The sequence below is a fragment of the Myiozetetes cayanensis genome, unplaced genomic scaffold, assembly GCF_022539395.1.
Source record: "Myiozetetes cayanensis isolate MyiCay16 unplaced genomic scaffold, myiCay2020 scf36, whole genome shotgun sequence".
Taxonomy (NCBI): Eukaryota; Metazoa; Chordata; class Aves; order Passeriformes; family Tyrannidae; genus Myiozetetes; species Myiozetetes cayanensis.
In genome coordinates this window covers 350,295-372,194 of record NW_026087588.1, presented here as the reverse complement: position 1 = coordinate 372,194, position 21,900 = coordinate 350,295, and the positions used below count along the sequence as shown (strand labels likewise).

The 21,900-nt window shown below is 44.8% G+C and overlaps 1 protein-coding gene across 4 annotated transcripts in view; it reads right to left on the bottom strand.

The window, feature by feature from the left end:
- Positions 1–740: 740 nt before the first annotated feature.
- ARMC8 (armadillo repeat containing 8) overlaps positions 741–21,900 on the bottom strand; it is a 62,675-nt gene continuing 41,515 nt past the window's right edge. For all 4 annotated transcript variants that reach the window (XM_050328046.1, XM_050328048.1, XM_050328049.1 and 1 more), the window contains 13 exons: positions 20,969–21,029; positions 17,215–17,415; positions 14,928–15,023; positions 13,612–13,694; positions 13,252–13,333; positions 11,946–12,032; positions 10,684–10,776; positions 10,066–10,215; positions 8,269–8,364; positions 6,215–6,310; positions 5,665–5,737; positions 4,754–4,847; positions 741–3,212 (listed from right to left, as the gene is read on the bottom strand). In XM_050328046.1, the coding sequence (XP_050184003.1) occupies positions 3,179–3,212; positions 4,754–4,847; positions 5,665–5,737; positions 6,215–6,310; positions 8,269–8,364; positions 10,066–10,215; positions 10,684–10,776; positions 11,946–12,032; positions 13,252–13,333; positions 13,612–13,694; positions 14,928–15,023; positions 17,215–17,415; positions 20,969–21,029 (1,246 nt within the window). In that variant the 3' untranslated portion in view covers positions 741–3,178. The remainder of the gene's footprint in view (positions 3,213–4,753; positions 4,848–5,664; positions 5,738–6,214; positions 6,311–8,268; positions 8,365–10,065; positions 10,216–10,683; positions 10,777–11,945; positions 12,033–13,251; positions 13,334–13,611; positions 13,695–14,927; positions 15,024–17,214; positions 17,416–20,968; positions 21,030–21,900) is intronic.

Sequence of the window (21,900 nt, the reverse complement as noted above, 5' to 3'; positions counted from 1 at the left end):
ATTTCAAGCACCACTGTAATCCTGCACATTGACACCTCTCACATTTCAGGAGTACCAAAGACAACCCATTTCTACTCAAGAATCTAATTTCACCCCCCTCAGTTATTCCTCTGTCTGTCATGTCACTGCTTCAGCAGTTCTGGGGAGACACAGCTTCTGCTGCCATGGGTAAAGTCTGGAAAAATACATTTTAACAAATGTAAAATGTTTGCCTTAGGAAGGTCCTGGCACAGGTTGCTCTAAGCAGGTCATTTGGCTTCTGTCACTGCCACAGTGCACATCTGTGACTGGAGTAGCCAACCTGTGTCTCACTGGATTCTCTGTAGGGGACAGATAGTCCACACGTGGGATGAAGGTGATGGGGAGCAGCCAAGGGTCCCACTTGTCTGACAGCTCCTGTCCCAAATTCACTTTGCTGGCAGGTGTAACTTCTGCCATAGGGACTCCCAGCACTAGACCCAGACATAAAGAGAGGACATACTTATCAAAATTCATCAGGATGGGTTTTCAGCAGAGAAATGGCACAAGAAGAGCAGAAATCCTGGTGATTCACATGCTGTCCAGACAAACTTTGCTTTGGTTCTGCAAAGAACCCTGGCATTCACAGGCTGCTGCCACCTCTTTAAGTTGGGAAAGCTCTGGGTGACCAGCAAAGTCTGTTACCACTGTGACCCTCAGGCTGTAGAGGGGCTGGCACAGAGAGTTCGGATTTCTCCAGGAAGCTGAGAAAAATCTCCATGTTCTGGTAAAGTTCTCTTTATTTACAGTATTCTTCTTTTTGTACATACCTATAGCAACATCAAAAATTATTCACAAAGCTTAACTGAATGTAAAAATGTTCTCATCCAACACTTTGTCCTCTCAACACCCATGGAAAATTTCAACTGTTCTCATGCAGCAACGAGATTGTCTGAGCATTGGTTTTTAGTTTTTCTGGCAGAATTGTAGGAAACCACCTCAAAACTTGTACAGAGATACTTTTACTCACCTTTTTTCTGAACACCTTAGGCACCGAAGTTCTATAGAATCGAACTCAGATTTGCTTTTAGGAATGGGAGTTAGGGAAGGAAGAGAAGAGGTACAGAAGAATTTGAGCTCCTAAACAAACACAGAAGTGCAACTGCAGCACGTTGAACACTTTTGCATTTACAACACCTGCCTCAGAACTTCCTTCTCAGTTCAAGCAAAAATATATTTGATTCAATTTTATAAACAAGACTTTGCTTCTGAGGTACTGAGATTTAACAAGCTCTCACATACTTTTACTTTCCCTTTTGTTCAACCCCCAAAGTCCATCATGAAACATTGGCAGAAGGACGTTAAAAAACTGCCAGTCACTTACTGCAATGCCTGGGGAAAAAGTGTCAGGTGCTCACTTTTATTTGTCTTTGAGAGTGGAAGAAGTTACATGAAATGTAGATATCGTCCTTTGCAACCAAGTGATAACAGTGATTGATACACAGCACATTCAAATGCCAGGCCCAACTGCGGTCACATTTTCTGACACAAGTAGTTACCTTGGAAAAAAAGTAAGGCTGTCACAATCTGACCTTCTGATCAGAAACAGAAGATTTAGATACTTATCAAAATTGGTTAGCAAAGTTTCAGACCTCTCTTCTTGCTGCAGCCCCCCTAAAGTTCAGCGTAGGAGAATAAAGATTTGGTTATGACATCAGCTGCCATCCCTAGTGCCTGTTAGTGCTGTGCACATACAGTGTCTGGAGAGTCTGGCTTAACCATGGGCTAAGCTGAACCCCAAGGGTTCAGCTGCCCTGCTGCTCCAGGCACACCTGCTGGGAAAGCCCTGGGCTCTCCCATGCCAGCCTAACCTCCCCCAGTCTCGATCTGCACTCGTGTTTGCTTCCCCACAGCTCAGGCACAGTCCTAGGCACAGTCAAGGCCTCCAGGTTCAGTCCAACCCCATCCTCGTTATCCAGGAACCTAAATCCATGCAAGTGTATCTGCCTATGTACAGGGACCTGCAGCAACACTGCCGAGCCAGAAAACAAAACCAAACCAAAGCCCTGGGTTTTCCATCCCTCCCCTAAACCTCATGCTCCCAGCAGATCCTTTGTGGAGATGATTTGGAAGTCACTTAACTCTTTGTGGAGGCAAAGGAAGCAGAACAAAAGCAATCCCTTAACCACTGCTTGGCAGCTCCTTCTGCACTCTGCTGAGTTAATTCTGCACCACACAGTTTGCTCTGCTGGTACCAGTGATCAGCAAATCCTTCTCCCCTGAACAAGCCAATCCTTCAGCAATTAGCTGAGCAAGTTCCTGGCTAGGAAAGCAAAGCTTATTCCTGCTGATCCTGCAGCCACCTGCTCCTTCCCAGAAAAGCCAACAGTAATCCTAACCCTGAAGTATGAGCTTGTCTTCTAGACATGTAAAGAAACCGAAACCCAATCCAGCTGACCCATTGCATGGATTTGAGCATGTCATCAGTACCAGGGACCTTGTGTTGTAGTAAAGAACTCTTTGATCTTGTCAGTACAGAACGTGCTGCTTGGAATTTGGGGTCTACTGTCTCCCTCTATTTCTCTCTTGAAAAAGGAAGTATAATGTAAGTTAAGCTGAAGTTCAGAAATGCATATATTTTACTTAAAAACATTCATCTGTTCAAAATTCAAAATAAACTTTATGGGATACAACAGTTTGGTTTTTTTCTTTTTTAAATAACATTTCATTCAAACTGTATATAATTCATTGAAGTATTCGTACAGCAAACAATGGTTAACCCTTGAAAACCTGTAGAAAAAGATTTTCACACAAAAAAAAAAGGAAAACCAAAAGTGAGGTCTCACACTCACCCACACTCACCCAAGCACACGCACACCCAAGCACACACCCACACACACAGGCTGCAGCAAAAGCAGAAAATTGGAGGCCCAAAAGGAAAACAATGACTGATTGTTCTATCCAAAGTCCAGGTAGCTCAGGAAAAAAACCCAAAAAACCAAAACAACCCCCCGAGAGTCCTCTGAGTAAAGAAACTACCTCAAGAAAGTTCTCAAGTGCACCGGAGACCTGATCATTTGAACTGTTTCTGCAAAGCAGCTCCCTGCACCTGAGAAAAATGCAGCCCAAGGTGACTTGTGCAAATATAAGGAGTCAGGAGAATCTCCTGCTGTTCCTTAAGGAGACATGAGGGGTGTCCATGGATTCAGTTAGTCTTTGATCATGCAAGGTACTGCTGGAGTGCTGTCTTCGCCCTGCAAGGAAGGAACAGCCTGTTAATCACCAGGGTTTGGCTTCGTGGACAGGCTGTGCCAGGAGGGGAGGGAGGGGACAGGTCTGGAGGAATGTGGCAGTGAGGCACGACTGCTCGTGTGGGCTGTGACTGCTGAAGAACCCACCTGGCACCTAAAAATCAGGTGATCTCCCCAAATCCAAAGTGAGGCTCTTCCCAGCATGGAGGGGCCCGAGGGTGTGCATTATCCACACCTTACAGAACCCCTGCGGAGCAGCACTCAGTGAAGAGCACTGACTTTGTCACACCCTGCAGCAGGAGAAGGTCTTTGAGCTGAGAAATCCCAGAGCTGTCATAACTCAGCACACACCAGAAGCACAGCAGCCCTGTCAGGAATCCCATCAGGAATTTTGGCCCCACCAAAACCATCCAGTGAGGTGGGAGGGAGAAGAGAAGCAGCAGCCAGTCTAATACTAGAATTGATGTGATCTAACATTGTGCAACATTTTTGTTAAGAAAAACACACCTCCCAGCAGTCTGGTCTTACAGCTTTACAGCTGCATCACCTCAGCTGACTCAGGGCTTCCTCCCCCTTGAAGTGAGAGGTTTTGCTCTTCCTTTGTCCCCTACAGCCCCCAACCTGCTACTGGGACCTTGACAGACCCTTCCAACTTCTCCAGCTCAGAGGAGGATTATTTATTTTTCCTTCCAAGTTTCCTGCTGTGATCACAACTCATATTAGCTCATGGAGGGGGCTGGTGTGGCAGAGGTGGGTATCAATATATTCCTGATTATCACCTTCAGTGCTGATACTCTGCCACAGAATTCAAACAGAGAAGCTCAAACTTCACTGCAAAAATGTCTAAGAACACTGCACATCTTTCATAAAACCAAGAACCCCAAATTTAATGCAATTTAAAACAATGCACAGTTTTGAGTTGTGTTGTCTGTGTGTGACTTCTTCCAAAAATCATATCGTCTCCTTTAGTTTGTGGAAGAAATAGGAATCGTTACTAACTGTAGGTGGGATAACTGCAAAGAGTAAACATAAACCCACAGAAATTATCCTGAACTGTTTCTGTTCCTTCTTGGGAAGCAGCTGGATGATCTGTGTAGGTATTAAACAGAAGCAACAGAACATGTACATGCAAGGCTATCGTTGAGCTTAGTTAGTTTCAAAGAATTTAGATGAGATTAATAGCTGTGATGATCCTGTATTATCCTTTTGATTCATAGAGTTAGTTGACAATGGTTCCAACTCTCTGTGGAACTCTGTCAGTAGTCCAAGTTTACACAAATATTGTGTGTCAGTGAGATTTCAGAGAGGACTCTCCATTGGTTCAGAAGATTTTAAGTGTAGTTATTTTATATTATTTAGAACTTCGGTAAAATTTGTTATTCCTGAGCAATACAAAGCCTGCTCTTTAAATAAGGGCTCATCGCCATTTCTTTTTACCCTGCAGAGTTCAGTGCAAGGATGGACAGTTTTCCTGGGGAATTTTTCTGTAATCATAAGCACAAATTTCCCTTTCATCACCTCTTTTGTTTTTTCTCTATACTCACTTGTCACACAGATTTGGATCTGATGACTGACTCAGTTTATGTAGAATATCCACTATTCCCATGTCTCGGAGCTTATCCTGGCGTTCCTGTGAACCTACAACGACAAAGCCCATTGTTGGGAACACCACCAACCCCGCATGTCTGTGGGACAGGAGGGAGGAGTGGAAGCAGAAACCAGCCTAGAGGAGGGGTATGGAACAGCTCAGGGCACAGCCATCACTCCCCAGGATGTCCAGCTCCTTTTCCTCTTACCCCTGTGCAGATGTTCAGAGAAGAGAAAATTTTGAAGGCAAAAATCTTTATCCTAAGGTAAGAAGTTTGGCTTGAGTTGGTTTATTCTCATCTCTCTGATTTCCCAGGACTTGGATGCAGAGAACACTTAACTGGAGGTGTTTCTGAGCCCTCTCCACCTCTCCCCACAGCTGTATCTTTTGTACAGCAGCACCTTCAGCACCCTCCTGGTGACCTCCCATTCTTCCAGGCCAGGACTCTCCTCCCCAGATGCCTTCTCCAATTCCTTCCAGTTCCACCCACAAATCCTTTGACTGGTTTCAAGTCTCACTGCCCAAGCCATCCATGCTGAGGAAAATTTCTTTGCAACAAATCCCCTTTCTAATCCATTTATCCTCTCCAGTGGACCTGTTCCTTCAGGCAATGAGTTCCCACAACCTCTTCAAGACTTCACAGAAATGCTGCAGATGAAAACTTGCCACTGTGTGACTCTCCAGCTCCTGTTTATTGTCCCTCTGTCCCCCTCCAGAACAACTCTCTCCAATGTCCTGACCATTCCCCCCTGTAATGATGGCTCCCATTACACCTTGGATCCCATTGCAAACATTGATTACTATGCAACAAAAGCCTTTTGACCAGGCTAGTAATTTGTCTATGCATTAATAATGAGGCTTTCTTACCTTCCTCTTCATTCCATATGAGATTAGATATACAGAACATGGCAGCAAGCTGAAGTTTAGCATTTGAATGACTCTAAACAGAGAAAAATAGAACTCAAGTTTAGATGAGAATTTCGTAAGACCTTGATTTTGTCATTCATCCTGTCATAACTACAGGAGCAAAGCTGGGACTAACTCTTATCTACAACTTCTACCAAAGACAGGGCCATAATACAAGCACTTGAGTAGTGCTCAGTCACTTCCTTCCCATTATTTATTGACGTCTGCAAGATATGCCTTTTGCAAGGTCATGAAATATTTTGTGGATTTGGTATTGCTGAAGTCACTGTAACATTCTTATGGGAAACAACCACTGCCTTTTCCTTTTAATCAGCTCCTCAGTACCCCTCTGGCACACAGAACTGCACCCCAGGAATTCTGAATCACCAGTGGGTTCCTGGAAGTGAAGTGCATGACAGTGAAGAATTCATACAACAAAATCCTAAAGCACTTTCCTCTCCTCATTCCTGCAAAAGACCAACATAAAACCCTGAAGAGAAACCGCCCCTACCATGTAGTATTTGATTTTCTGCAGGATGTCATCATTGGTCATAATCAGTTCTTTTGCTGTTGTGCCATCTGCTATATTGGCAAGGATACATAATGTCTGAAAGAGAGAAAAACCAGGAAGTTCTTTGGCCACAGATCACATCCCATGATTTATACAGCTTCCCTGACAGCTCTGAACTCTGACAAACAATTCCTTCAATTAGTTTTAATATCTTTAATCTGGAGTTTCCAGCTTGCTTCCATCTGGGGCCAATGCCAAGGAGGCAACAGCTGTGGGGAACAGCCCTGGCCAGAAACACTCATTGCCATGTTAAAATGAAAAGCAACATTCATTAATTCCTTGTAATGAGGAAAATTGTCTCTCACAGAAATCCGCAGCATATAGAAGAGACTGACTACCCTGGAATACAAAGCAGTCTGTTCTGTATCAGGGGCTGGGGGGAAAGGAAAAACCAACAGCAAAATCCAACCATATCCATCTAGTTCTGCAGGCCAGGGACAGGAGGGACTGAGGCCTCTCTGCTGATCTAGCAGAGGAGTAATTTGGCTTTGACAAGTCTAATCACAGTTGTTGCTTGCAGAGGTAACTCAAACCACTAATGCAGCTGCTTTTTTCCTGAAAATAGAGGAGCCATCGCACAGAATTCCCCAGAAGCACCTTGGCCCATGCTGGCACTGCCTTCAGATGGCACTGATGGGCACAGGCAGCTCCCCTGGCTCTCAGGGGCACCAGGAGATGCTCAACAAGTTCCTTCCCAAAGAGCTGTGGAAGAACTTCACCCTCAGTTCTGGACATGCAGGGAGGGCACTGAGCAGGACCAGCACTGGTACAGTGTGTGCCTGAGCTGCACTGCACTCCCGTCAGCACCTGCAGGTGCCACGCTGCTAATTACATCCTGAGGAGCCAGGCAGGGAGTCCTGCTGGAAATATGGGCTCTTGTGTGCACACAGGCAGGGCTGCATGTGTGTTTGGTGCTGAAAGAAAAGCAAGCTGCACCCCAGGGACCAAGGAAATGCTCTGTGGATAAAGGCCCCAGACTCCAAAGGCCATATCCATCCCTGGCCCTTTCCCAGAGTATTTCTCAGCTATGCTGATCCTCCTCCAAAATAATTCCCAGAGGCCTGGCAAGGTAAATAACCTTCTGCTACACTAAAGGCCACTCCTGTCACCAGAGCTTTATCAGGGAGAACTGATAAAGACACAGCTGGTTAACCCTCAGCTGTCTCAGAGCCGTGGTGTCACTGACCTTGCTTGGCTATGAAGAGTTTGCAGGGATGTTCTTTGCTAGTTTTGCACTTAAATCACCATCAAAGGCCTGTCTGCCTTCAACCCATTCTCCAGGAGCAGAGGTTTAGACCAGCTGTATTTGCCCACCCATCTGCCAGGTTGTTTGTTGTCCATATCCACCCTAAGCCAAGGAAATCCTCTGGAACCTCCCACAGCTTTTCACTGCCCCCATTCTTCATCACCACATAAGGAAGAAACAGGGTTCTCCAAGTGACTGTCCTGTCTGGCACAGGAGTTAAGCAGCCAAATTCTGCTCATCAGTGCTCTGACTTTGGCTGTAGCATCCCCACAGAGGTGTCCCTGCAAAAGGATCCCCTTACACTGCACCAATCCAGGATGTTGTTCCTTACTGGTCATTTCTTTCCTTCTGCCTTTCCTCTGCTCTTCTTCAGTTTTCATTTGTCAGGGCAGGTCCCTCCCCACATTTTCCTGCTCCTCCCCTGCTAGTGCCTCTGTTCTCTTCCTACTGTCCCCCCCTTCCTGCCCTGCAACTTCCTCATTTAATTCTTCTGCTCTCACATCCAGCACCCTCCTCTTTACCAAACCTACATTTACAAAAAAATTTTTAATTCCATTCGAACACCTTTGTCATAATCCATCAGAAAGAAAAGCATTCTTGCAGGTACTCAAGTTATCCATCTGACACCTCAGTAAAATATTCACAGCACATCACAACCCCAAACAAAAATGCCACATTGGGAACAGGAATCATTCTTTGCTGTTTCTTAGATTTTATCTGCCAATACAACACAAAACAAAAAAGGTACCTGCTCTTTGACTTCTATATTGTGCTCCCCTTCCAGAATGAGGGTCACTGCTTGCATGATTTGCTTCCCATGAGTGCTCATTATGTGGTCTATGTGCTGCCAAAGCAAGGAGGGAACACGTTTAGTTGAACTCTCCAAAGAAGGCACATTCCTACTTCAATCCCTAAGGGAAGAGCAGCAACACTGCACACATAGCCCAGCTCCTAGAGAGCTCTCCCAGATCCAGGAGTTTATCACAGCAGGAACACTTCATAACATTGCTCTTCATGTGAATCCTGGTCATGTTTGCGAGAGCATCACACCGGCCTTGGTTGTGACTTCCCTGTCACCCACAGGGAAGGCACTGGCTTCCCACTTGGACAGAGGCCAGTCTGGAGACTGACTCCTGCTGGAGAATGATGCTGCAGTGAGAAACTATCCCTTCTCTTCTGGTAACAGGGGGATAATATCAGAGAGGGGTAAGAAAACTGCTGCTTCTTATCTGGTATTTGCTACTCTTACAGGAACAGTGACCAGGTCTGATATCCACATTTCCAAAGCCTGAGACAGAGCAGAGAAACAAGCCATGTGCACTGCTTATGTCTGGGGAAACTGTCCCAAGTGCACAGGATCACAGGGAAAAGGCCATCTGATGACACACCTACACTAGAATAGAAACCATCATTAGAAGTACCAGAAAAAGATAAACCAGATCTACTGGATGAAATGATCCCAAGCCTCAAGGGTGACAGCAAACAGGCACCAGAGATGACCAGCACATGGCACATCACAATTCCTTAAGGCTCCAGCGACTTCTTAAAATCGCTAATAATGAGATTTCCTTGGAAAGCTGCTGCATGAGTGAGTTTTGGGTAGAGAATGAGAATGGCTGGGTTTTGACTCTAAAACATAGCACAGGAAGTGGGTGAAGCTGGCACAGAGTTCCAGATGAAAAACACCTTAAGTGACAATGAGACTGTGCTGTGAAGAGCTCAGGGTCAATTTAATGAATGACTGGTTATTAAATATCTTTTCACATTAGGCAGAGCTAATTTTCTATGAAGCATATTGAGACTCAACGAGTACAACCATCAGAAGATTTTTTGCAGTGACCTTTTTATGACAGAAACACAATACATGATAAATGCACAGAAGAGGCTTCATGGTTCCCCCCCCACCCCCACAAAAATGTTGGCTTGCCAAATGTTTGCTGCATGTTTTCCCTCCATTTTTCACAGGGGATTACCCCTTTCTTTTCCTCCACCAATATCTCTTTCTCCCTGTCAAAAACAATTCACGGGCTTACATTTTCAAACCATTTTATTTTAGGGTGCAGAACAAACGGAGGCATTTTGTAAGTGCACAGTCCCCCCAGTCACATTCACAGAGCCAGTACTAGCTATACAGCTGGGTAAGAACACAAGGATTTCAGGGGTCAAGAAAGAAGAAACACAAGCATCTTTAAGATATGGACCTCTCCACACACTGACTCAACAGAGTAACTGTCTGACTCACAGAGGAACTGTTAGAAGAACTATGTTGCTGAAAGGCAGTGGAATTGAACATCAGTGTAAATGTCTAGCTCTGCATTTGGTAATAATGACAGTGTTTCTGTGGATCTAGAGAATTCTTCAAACGTTTCCTTACACTTATTTGTACATTTGGTTGCAGAGGTTTGAATAAATCCAAAGGCTTCGGGTTTTAGCAAGATTTTGAACATGAATCTTACACCAAAAAGTAACTTGTCTTACAAGGAATGTGTTGCATTTATTGCATGTGTGATCAGCTTCCAGAAGGGCTGTTTGCAGCTCTACTTACTGGGCGAGTAGAGAGAAGATTCCTGAGCAGCCCCAGCGTCTTCATCAGAACATTCACATCGGAGTCAGACAGCAGCTGGAACAGCTGCTCTGTGCTCAGCCCTCGCAGGATGTCTGACTTGATCTTCTGTTCCGCTTGAAATGCCATGTTCTGGAAGAGACAGACACTTCTTCACCGATTTCTTACCTTAAACCGGGGCTTTCGCTCTTTTAGGAGACTATTCCCTGCAGGAATATATCGGTCCTAAACTGATCTTGCAAAGGCTGTCATTTCTGAGCAACTGATACACAGTGGATTCAATCTGCACTCAGTCTTACAGCTGACCTGGTTATTACCTGCTTTTATTTGTCCCCTGGCAGGCTACTGACACTTCTTAACTGCTGCCCTGAATGAGCCTGGCAACAAAACTGATATCAGAACTGAAGAATTTATTTTACTTCACTAACAGATGAAGTGTTCCAGGCTGATACTGTTTTTCTTCTGCAGTTCAATGCAAAGACAAGCCAGATTTCAGCTACTTTATTTTTAACGACAACTGACAAGTTCTTTAAGTTACAATTCCCAAACATTTTAAGGAGCTAAATCCCAAGTAGAATTCCATCAGTGTGCTCTACTCACCATTAAAGCCCAAATGCCGTTCACTCTCAAGGCAAGATTCTCACTCTGTGTTAAACTACATAGAAGTTCTATGGCTCCTGATTCTAAAATAGGCTACAAGAGGGGGAAAAAAAAGAGCTTTAAAACACTAGACTAATTGCATATATGAAAATGCAAATACAAGATACACAAATATATAATAAAATATAATAAAAATGTGTTGCTTATATCTTGAGTTTACAACACGTCCACTGCAATCCCACGAACTGGCCACACCACAGCCCATGTTCATGACAATTAATAATAGGTTTTTATGAAAAAATTCAAGTTGAGTTAAAATCAGTCAATAAAATTTCAGGATAATAAAGAAAACTGGAGACTTCTTCACGACCAGACTGAAATACAAACCCTTGTAATATCATCTTTAAATGACAGGACATGGATATGAAAGAAGATCAGGTGGCTTAGAGAGGCTTTCAAATCTAAATATTCCTTCATCTTGCACAATCAGTGTTTTCTTTTGGCCATCGTGCTTTTGACATGAACCATTATCCCAACAGAAAAATCAGTATTTCAGTCCAATCTGAAGTGGAAACACTGTGCTGTGCCCTGCAGACTGACCAAGAAAGCCCATGCCCATGGGCCAGGGAACTGTGCTGGGCATTACTGTAGCGAACTTCTGTCTCCCAGACATGACTGACACCACCAAGATCAACCGAGCAACCCACAGTGCCCTGCAGGGTCCCACAGACAGCACAATCCTGCACGTGTTTTCTGTAACTGAAACACATTTAAGACCTGGGGAACTGTCCCCTTGCTATGAAGTGCTGATGTGTGGGTATGACCTGTATGAAATACAGACACTGCAGAACTCAAGACCAGATATCCTGTACTGTTCATCTGAGAACAATAACAACATAACACTCTGCTGTGCCAGCATTTTCAGGATACAGCAGTGCTAATTCTCCAAGAGAATGGATCACAGCTTGGTTTCTTCTTGTTCACGATTTTTTTAGATAATAATGTTTTACATGTAAAAAAAGAAATGACAAAACTTCATGTCTACTTCTTTTCTTTAGAGAAATTCTCTATTTCCCTATTCAACCCAACTGAGTGTCACAGCACTGTACACATGACTTTTTTTGTTATTCACAAGCCATCAGTGAGCCAGGCTGTCTCCCATCACAGCTCTGTAACATGGCACAAGCAGTGGCTGCCAACCAAGACACCTTTATGCTTACTGAACCCTTGTATAACATTCCTGTTCCTGAATAAATACCAACCTCCTTGCTTGGAGAGAATTCCAGAAGAAGATTGCATAGCGTGGAAGATGCTACTACGAGAATTTCATTTGGAGCATTCTGTAAAACCTGCAGGCACAAAGCGGGGAGAGGAATCCTGGTAACTGAGATAAGGAAGGGATTACTGTGAAATGGGATGCCTGGGATTGTGCTGCACTTTGAGACTCCACACTTCAGGAGATGCTTGGATGCAGATCCAGACAATGACACCCATCCCATGATAAGCTGGAGCAATGCATTATTTCACAGAAGGCAGATTTGAGAGCTTTCAGGTCCAATTTAGCAGAAATCAGTGGGGACAATCCCTGCTCTGCCAAGGACATGTGCAGAGGAAGCTCCAGGAGGAGCCTCCCCAACACCTCTGTACCTCATGCAAAGCACAATGTGACAGATTTTCCCAAGAGCATCCCTTCAGAAAAGAAGGTTCTCCCGCAGCACCAGAACATACCATTCCTAAACTGAGCAATTCCCAACGTTTTGGAAAGAACATGCAAGTTCCTGACTTCAGCTTATTTAATACAAATCAAAATTAACAACTGCTGGCAACTGCATTTATACAGTAATCTGACATCTCAACTTGTAGTTTCCCCCTGGCTCTCCTTTCATGCCAGTTGTGCTTCTTCAAGCAATCCTGTTGGTTTTTTGTTTTACATTTATAAAGGTTTGATATTTTGATGTTTGGCCTTTCACAAACCGTTAAAATATTCAAACCATTCCCATTACAGGATGAGAGATGACACAGACTTTACACACTTGGATCTCATTTATTCTTGTGGATAATTGCATTATAGTAAGATGTGTCTTTTTAAAGGTCTTGCTGAGCTCTTGGGCTTCAGTGACAGAGTCTGCAAGGAGATCTACAAGGTAGAGAATTGCAGGAGAAAATGCAGCTCTAAATTCTCTTGCAGGGCTCAGACCAAACCTGGACTGTGTCACCCAGTGATGGCATGAAATTAAAGGGCATCTAGTCCTCCTAGCGCCCTGTGTAAACATTAGGGATAACTTCTCTTCACTCACTGATCACAAAAAAAAAAAAAAAAAAAAAAACAAAAAAAATGAAAAAAGGAAACAAAAACCCCTTCAAAAATCAAGCATGAACCACAGTTCTCTTTGCTGCTGCTTGGCTTTCAGTGATTTCTGGCTGTCTCAGGAGAAGGCCATGGAATTTTGATTTCTGGGTAATTTCCATCATGGTTCTACAGCAAGGTATGTAATCTGAACAGACACCACGTGCTGCTTTACTGGCACAGAAGCTGCAGTTGCTGGGACCTGGCTCCTCTTCCCTTACCTTCATTAAAGGCTTCCATACAGCATGATCCTGAAAACTTGTCCTGAGCTGCTGTACAGAACGGGACAAACTGTGCAAACATCTGCAATGGAAAGGAAACCCTCCCTGTGAAACAGGCACTCCCACATGGACACTGCTGGAAAACATCCACTGCTTCTGCACAAGGACTCAGCTTGGAGTTCGGCAAGTGCCAGGAAATAGCAAAGAGAAAATACTGCACTAGTGCAGGGTAACTGCCCCCTTCCCCCAGTACATCTTCCAACAGCAGAAATGAGTTCAGATCAGCTTTTAGGATGTGAGCAGGACTGGTGGCAGGTGCAGCAGGAGACAGAAGGCTGTGAGTGATGGAACAGGTCCTACCTGACTGCAGCCAAGCGCACCTTGATGCTCGACTCAGACAGGCCGTTCACGATCCGGTCCATCATGTTCTCAGTCTCAATGATCTGCAGCAGAGCAATTCATGGCAAGGAATAAAACACTGAGCATTTATGGGCTCCTGGCTTTTTGTCTGCAACATGTGGGATATTGCATATAAAAACTGCAGCTAAAACCAGCCAGTCATGTTCTCCTCCCAGATTCAGTGGAAAGTTTTGTATCTGCAGACAACTCCAAAAAAAAAAAAAAATCCCCATTCTATGTTCCACTGCTGCTTTTAATCACCAAGGAACAAGAGGGTTATATATACATGAATTACCATTAATGCCACATTAAAGTTAAGGAGAGTTTTGTGGTTGCACACAATATATACAAACTACGGACCACAGATCTGTGTGGATAAAAAATACCTTCTAGTTCATGTCATATTTAGACATAGTCAGCACAAGCACTTAAGACCAGGATAAAAGGGAGTTAATACCCAGATGAAAGATGGATTTGGTATAATAAATCAACTTTGTCATGTACACACACATTGCTTATTAGAAACAGTGTAAAAGAAGGATCCTCACTATTAACTACAGCAACAAAAGAGAAGTTTATGGGTTTGAATTCGGTAGATCCTCACTGATAAAACTTTCTGATATTATCTTTTCAGCATGTGTTTTCCTGCTCATACATTTTTGCCTTCTGTTTTTCCCCTTTAACCAACAAATCAACTCAGAACACTCTCCTGCCTCCCCCCTCCTTGCCACCTCTGCCACAGCAAGTCCACGCTTAATTTAAAAAAATGCTCCTTTTAATCATTCATTGTTCAAGTTCCCTCCACTTTGCACACGTGAATTTTTAACTCTGAGTGCTCCCATCAGCCCCTCTCTTTCCTGTGATGTTTGAACCACGAACTACTTTGTTATGACTTTGGTCACTTGAGAATCAGGAAACAAATTGTGACCTTGCTTCCCAATACGATTGGACTTTCTAGGGTTTATTTTTCAAAAGCCATTTGTTTTGTAACAGGACAGGATGAGAACAGAGGTGTGTTCTATCCCTCGGAACACAGATTTCAGAAATCACTCAGATGCCACAACAACATTTCTCATGAGTAGTCAAGGACCACACCACTTCGAAAGACAACCTATTGCGAGACTGACCCACCACCGTGAGGATGGTTTGTATCAGTGTAACACACGGAGCCTTCTCCTTTCAACCTCTTTACATCACAGAGGGGAACACGAGGCTGGCAGGGTGCCAGTCCCTCCCTTTCAGCTGCATTTTGTGCCCTGAGCCCTCTCCAGGCCCACCTTTTTGCGGATGTCCTCGTCGTTGGCCCCCAGGGACGCGTAGAGCTTGAAGGCGGCCTGGCGCAGCTCGTGGGCGTGCTTCAGGTCATGGTCCAGCTGGGGAACAGAGCAGGGACACCACATTCAGGCACCAACAAGTTGCAGGTGGGATATTCTTATTTGTTGCAAACCAGTGCTGATGTCCCAGGGTTTTGGCTGCCCCCCCAAGGGCAGCCAGAAGCACAGGGAACTCCAGGAGCCCATGTCCACCTTTACCAACAATGCAATAACCAAAGTCAAGAATATAGCTCATTTCTCTGCTGAGTTACAGAGAAGCCAACTCCCATTTGAAGCCAAAACAAGGTTAGGACTCTATCCAGGCCATAATCAGGCAAAAACTGTTCTTATCTCCCCAACAAAAACTTACAGGAACAAGCCAGGAGTGAAAAAACATCAAGGGAATTTTTATCAAGAGAACTGAAGCAAAAGCAAGAGCCAAAGCTGGTCTCTCAATCTCAGGACCTTTATCTTAAGGTGGGTTTTAACTTCTGCTGTAGGGGAACACAGCAGGTGTTGCAGGTTTCTGGGAGGTCACCTCTGAGCAGATGCCAGAGGGGGAACCTGGGGGATGCACCACTGTTCACAGATCAGGAACAAGTGCTTGGGGGTGTGATAATGACTGGAGCTGTGCCAGGGCAGGGTCAGGTTGGATCTCAGGAAAAAGTTCTTCCCCCAGAGGGTGGTTGGCACTGAACAGGCTCCCTTGGGCAGTGGGCACAGCCCCAAGGCTGCCAGAGCTCCAGGAGGGTTTGGACAACGCTCTGAGGGACAGGATGGGATTGTTGGAGTGTCCTGGGCAGGGCCAGGAGTTGGACTGGATGATCCTGTAGGTCCCTTCCAATCTGAGGAGATTCTGTGATTCCATAATCAATGGGAGCAGCAGCTGAAGGGACTGTGGTGTTTGGGGCTGACCTGCTTTGGACAGAAAACATGGCCTCTCAGACCTCCTCACATTCTCTCCAGTGAGAGCAGTCCTGTGATTCTGACTGCCCTCCAAACTCTGTACCAAAGAGTTCCACAAAACAATGCCATCCTCAAAGACTACACAAAGTGCCAAGAAAATGCCAGTACTAAGTACCAAAGTGCTGAAATAAAAGAACTGCCAAAAATGAAGCTGTCTGAGTAATTCTCTCCAGTGCAGCTACATTAGAGCACAAGTGTTACCTAATTGGTATAAATATTTGAAGCAGACAAGCTCTGTTTGGCAGAGCCCTCACTCACTGCTCAAGCAGTTTTACCTTACAGGGTGCAGTTCCAAGCACTCTGTACAAACCCTGCATTCCCAGCTGGCTGCTCCTACAGACTCTCTGCACACTCAGAGCACTGTCATAATATTTAGAATTGCCCTACTCACATTTGGAACCTGATCATATTTTTGATGTTACAGCCAATGTCCATTACTCCACAATAATTTGCTAAACTTCTTTTTGCTTAGGTCTGTGCTGTAACTGATATTTTTACATTTAATTTGCGTTTTTCCATGGAATTCCAGTAGCTCTATGTGCAGAATCAATCCCATTCCACAAAGGTGTGGAAGTGAGCCTACATCTTGGGAAGGTTCAGAGAAAAAACAAGGCTCTGTAATCCATTTTTTGGGGTACTTTCTCAAAATCAGACTCAGTAAGAGGGAGGGGAATAGGCAATGGATATCAAAGTGGAATATCAAAGCCAGTCTTGCCTCCAAGGCTGATGGATCCAGCAGTGCTTTGGAAAGTGTTTGAAGATCTTATAAAACAGTTCATGGCTGAGAACTCCTGGTACAACACCCCTGGAACTGAGCCAAGGTGTATCTGGACCCTGTTCATCCAACCTCTTGCAAGTGCAGACAGCTCATAATATGAAATGCTGCCTGACATCCCCATGCTTTGCTGCTTTAACACAGCAGAGCCATCTCTGAACTTCAGATATTTGGCAGCCCTGACCTAAGAACTGAAATCCACCCCTCTTCACATGGACCACTATCTCTTAGGAAGGTTTCCTCAAGGCAAGACTTTTAAATTTACAGCACAGGGAGTCCAGACACACACAGTTTGAGTCTGGATAGTGAAGGCTCCAGAGAAAGCAGCGAGTGAGTGAGACTTGGGGCCTATGAACTTCAGGAGTGAAGTCCACTAAAGCCTCTGGTCACCTTTCTATTGAGGAACTCAGACATATGGTTTAAATAGAATAATAAAGAAAATACCCTGAGCTCATTTTTTGTTAGTTCTGAGCATTTTCCCAAGCTGCAGAGGCAGGTAAGGGCACGCACCCTCTTGATGTCGGTGATGGCGCTGACAGAGCTGGGGTATTTGAAGTAGTCGGCCAGCATGACGATGAGGTGGTCGGTGATGCTGGCGATGCGCTGCAGCTCCACGTCCGTCTCTATCAGGTAGGCCAGGGTTTCTGCCCCCTCCACCCGCTCCTCCAGCAACCTCTCCTTACTGCACATTCGAACCAAGCATGGCAGAGTCTGAAAAGTTTTAAAAACAAACAAACAAAAAAACCCAACCAGGGTGGTTTAGTGCAGTTTTGTTCATAAAAAACTCCAAAAAGTCCAACAGCTGTCCCGGGGCAATGCTCAGCATTGTGCTTCAGAGAGAACCTTCAAACACACCACTCTGGGGGTTTTAAAGACTCCCACAAATGCAGAAATTGCTCAGGCAACACCAAGTAAACAGTGGACTACTTTTAAACAACTTCTCATGCAGCCAAAATGATGCAAAGTTTAGAAGTGACCATGGACAAAGTTCTGCAAAAGCTTAAAAAAAAAAATTCCTCTCAGAAGTTGGTATTTGCAGGTTTGTTCTTACTACACACAGGAACCAGAAGTATCCAAGCTGCCCACAAGAAGTACTTGATCCCTCCTGCCCTCCTACGATCCAGGATTAACTAAGGACAACATGGTGAGAAATAATCTCAGGTTCCTCTCACACACACTGGCTGCCTGGAGCAGCAGGGAAGGTAGGAATTCTCCTAAGCAGCATATCTGGTCACCCAGATATGAAGCCCACCTGGATTCCAGGTCCTCTCTGCCTTACTCTGATGTATCCCCTACCCTGGCTACCCTCAAACAGCAAGACTTTTGTCACACCTTCTCTACTCTGAACATTAAAAACAATCAGGTCTTTCTCTACCTGAAGCTCAATGAAAAGCACTTAACTCCATAAAGAGCAGTTCTCCAGGGGCTGGGACTCTGTTCACTCAAGCCTCACCAACACAAGCCTGAAAATGGATGAGGAATAACACCAAGGTTTGTGCCTCTGTAATTCCACTGACTTCAACAGAATGGCTCCAGTAAATGTTTCCCAGAGTTATGCTTTTGGGGACCTGAAATACCATTTACCTACTGATTGTTCAAATGACCAAATGGATAAATATTTCACCTCCATTGCACTGGTAAGGAAGCAGAGTTACAGGAATATTTTACATTTATGAAAAAAACAGATGTTACCAGCAGGATTACCACTGGAGTTGTGAATCCTGCAGCTAATCCAGCGAGCCAGAGCACCTCCTCTCTGCACACCTGGCACCTGAGGAATCAGGTAAGACTGAACATAAACTCTCAAAAAACTACATTCATGCTGAGTGAGAAAGAAAAGAAGTGGAATTCCAAGTCTAAATCACAAAGACAATGTACTTCCTAAATCTTTCCAAGGTCAAATGGCCTGAAAGGAGCTGTTTCTTGGAATTCAGGCCTGGGTGTTGTTAAGTCACTGGCTGCAGGCACCCAAGAAACACAAATCTCATGGTTTTCAACACTTAGCAATTCCATCTGTTTAAAACCAAAGAAAATGAAGAATTCTGACAGACACATTTTAACTGTTCCATGGGACCCAAAGGTCAGTACAATGTCATCCATGCACAGGACTGTGCAGAGGTGTAAAATGAAGAGGCACAAAGCACACCTGGCCAGCAGATAAAAGTCTGAAAATGAGCTGTGAGATGGAATATCTAATTCCCAGGGTATTGCTGGGATGTGTCAATGTTATCTGGACAGTCACTTTCATTATTAGGATTCCAGAGAAATAATTTCCCTTCCTATCAAACCCACTATTTACCAGCCCGCTCTGCCTTCTCCCCATTCCAAGTGATTTTATTTTTCACATTCCAGGCCAACCCACTACTCAAATTGGGCAATGAAAATAACTTAAAACCATTTTGGGAACACACATCCCTGAGTGGCCTCCAAATGCAGAAAGTTTGATAGCAAAGGGTCAGTAATTCCTGAATACCAAAGGGGTCATTGCCTTTAGCTCCTCAGAGGGGATTTGTGACTGGGTGAACCACAGAGACACTGTGTTAGAACTATGAGCTCCTGGAGAAGAGATCCCTGGGGCTGTTTGAACAACCCCTTCCTTCTCTCCTCATCCTTTCATTTCCTCTCAAGTCATACAATAAATGTAATTCCACAGCCTAAAACATTTATTTGTGCTGAAGCAGCTTCCATGAGGGGAAAAAGTGCTGCTGTTGCTGTGAGCTGGGAAGCAAATCTGTTCACAATGGTTTGAAAGGAAGGTGGTTATCCACAGCCAGCTCTCAGCAATCACCTGCCACTGCTGACAGCAGCAGTCCCTGCTCCCTCTGCCCAGAGAGAACAGTTCTGGAACACACACGGCCTGACCAGGCCCAGGGGCAGCAGACAGGGGGGATTTAGCAAGGGAAGATATTTCCAGAGAAGAAGATTTGCAGAGAGACAGGTTGGGAGAATGGAATGTAGCCCTCAGTTTGCAGGTATTGTAAGGAGAGAGAAGAGAGAGCAGGGAATTGGAGTGACCACTTGGAGCAAAGCTAAGGAGGAGGGAATGAGGGAGAAGGATGCAGCTTGTGCAGAACAGATGCCACTATCCACCCTGGAATGAACTGTACTTTGGACTTCCTTGCACAAAAAGGCAGGAGGGGTGGGCCTTTGTCCCAGACAACACATGGTTTTTTCATCCAGAATGATGGACACCAAAATCTTGCTCCCAAAACCTACTGCCCTGGGTACTGAAAGGCAGGACTGGGCTTTCCTGGTGTGGTACATGACACACAGCCTGTTCCTTCCCCTGCACCACCCAGGAGCAGCACTGAGGAGCAGCTCCCAGCACTCTGGAGGCAGTTCTCCAGTTTCAAAGGCCTGCAGGAGCTGCTATGGGTTTGCAGCAAAGCCTCAGCAGTGGCCCCTGGCTCCCTGAACACACCTTCCCAGCCCTTTTCTTATTGCAGCACTACACCAAAACTTCCATACCTAATGGAAAAGCAAGCACTGCCGGCATTACCTGATCCCTGGATGACACACTTGCTCATCACTGGCTTTTTTATTCCTTTTTTTCCCTACCTATAGAATGTGAATTTTAAGAAAGAGATTACATTCCTATGGTATTTAATGATGTTTCCTGTACTGGATGCACACTCAGTATAAAAATCAAGGCAAATATTTCAGCATTAAGGTTTTTTTTAATAACAAATTTCCCTGGCCAAAGCATGAAGAAGACAAATATACACAAAAAATTGTGAAACCTGAGAAATCATCTGCTCATGACAAGCTCCACATACAGACTCTGCAAGTATTCTGACTTCAGCCTCGTGAAATAAGCTGCTGAAAAACAAATTAGTGCCCTGGTCATCTGCAGAGACCAGGTTAACAATGTTGTTTCCATGGTAGTTACAAATGGTTACTGACATTTTTACAAACCTCAAATGGATGTGAGTCAAACTCTGGGATATTTATTTCTGGATACTGACCTTCTAGTATGATTCTTTACTTAAAGCTTCTTAAAAAAGTCATGCCACCATAAATGTTTAAAGACACAAAGGGAAAGCAGGCAACTAATTTTTTTTAACTGAAGTCAGGAGAACTCAGTGCTTTAGAATCTTTGGTGCAACAAATTTTGTGCCACTTTTTATACGAGACAAATAAAAACAGGATAGGCCTACATGAGAAAATATTTTGAACAGAAAACTGTTTAACCAGCTGTCATGGTTAGCACAAAAAGGAGTGGGTTTGGATATTGAAGAGGTGGTTTAAGCAGGACACAGCTCACCTTGAGGACGATGCAGGGATCATCTGTCCGTATTGCTCCGGCTCTGCACATGGAAGTAAGGCTGCAACAACAACACAACACACAGTCACCTGCAGGGCCTTGGAGGCACTGAAGACGTTCCAGAACAACCCCCTGTACCAATGGAATGCCCTCCCCTTTGTCCTCCCACTGGTTTAAATCCATCAGTGCTCACTGGACTTGGGCACACAAAGGGTAGTTTTAGGCAGATCTGTGGTGCGGGACACCTTGCTGGAACACTGCTCAGTACAAAGAGCACACACTGGTCACAAAGGGGCAAAGCAACAGCTCTGACTGGCACACAAACCTCTTTTACAGCTAAAAACCCCAAAATGAACAACTTGCATTAAGGTAAAGGAGGAATATACCCAGTCCCTCCTTTGTTTGAAGTACCTGCCCATGCTGTGTGAGCAATGAGGAGAGAGCCAGCACAGGGCTGGAGGGGTCTGACAGCTCAGGCTCTGCACCAGCCCAGGAGATGTGGGATCATTGGGATGTCTGTCCCCAGCCATCAGCACATCCTCACTGACGACAGCCCAGTCAGGGCTCTGATCCACACCAGCACTTGTTCTTTATTGGAAAACAACTCAGAGCGGACACGACAAGCCCAAGGCCTCAGTGCTGACACACAGACAGGTGCAAAATGGCTCTGGTGAGGTACCTCTGAATGTGCCCCGAGCTACCACAAGTGCAAAGTCCTTCACCCACCAGAGGTGGTTTAAAGGTGGTTTAGCTTTTCCCTCCTCCAAGGCAGTTGCAGGGAACTGCTCTGCACCAAGGATCTTTAGGGTTAGCTTCAGAACTAACCACTGGAACTGCCTTCTCTCCTGCCACAGTGCAGGAATACAACTGTATTGCAGCAAAGTGACTTAAAACAAACACATTTTGACCCTCAAGGGGGCAAGTGGAAATTG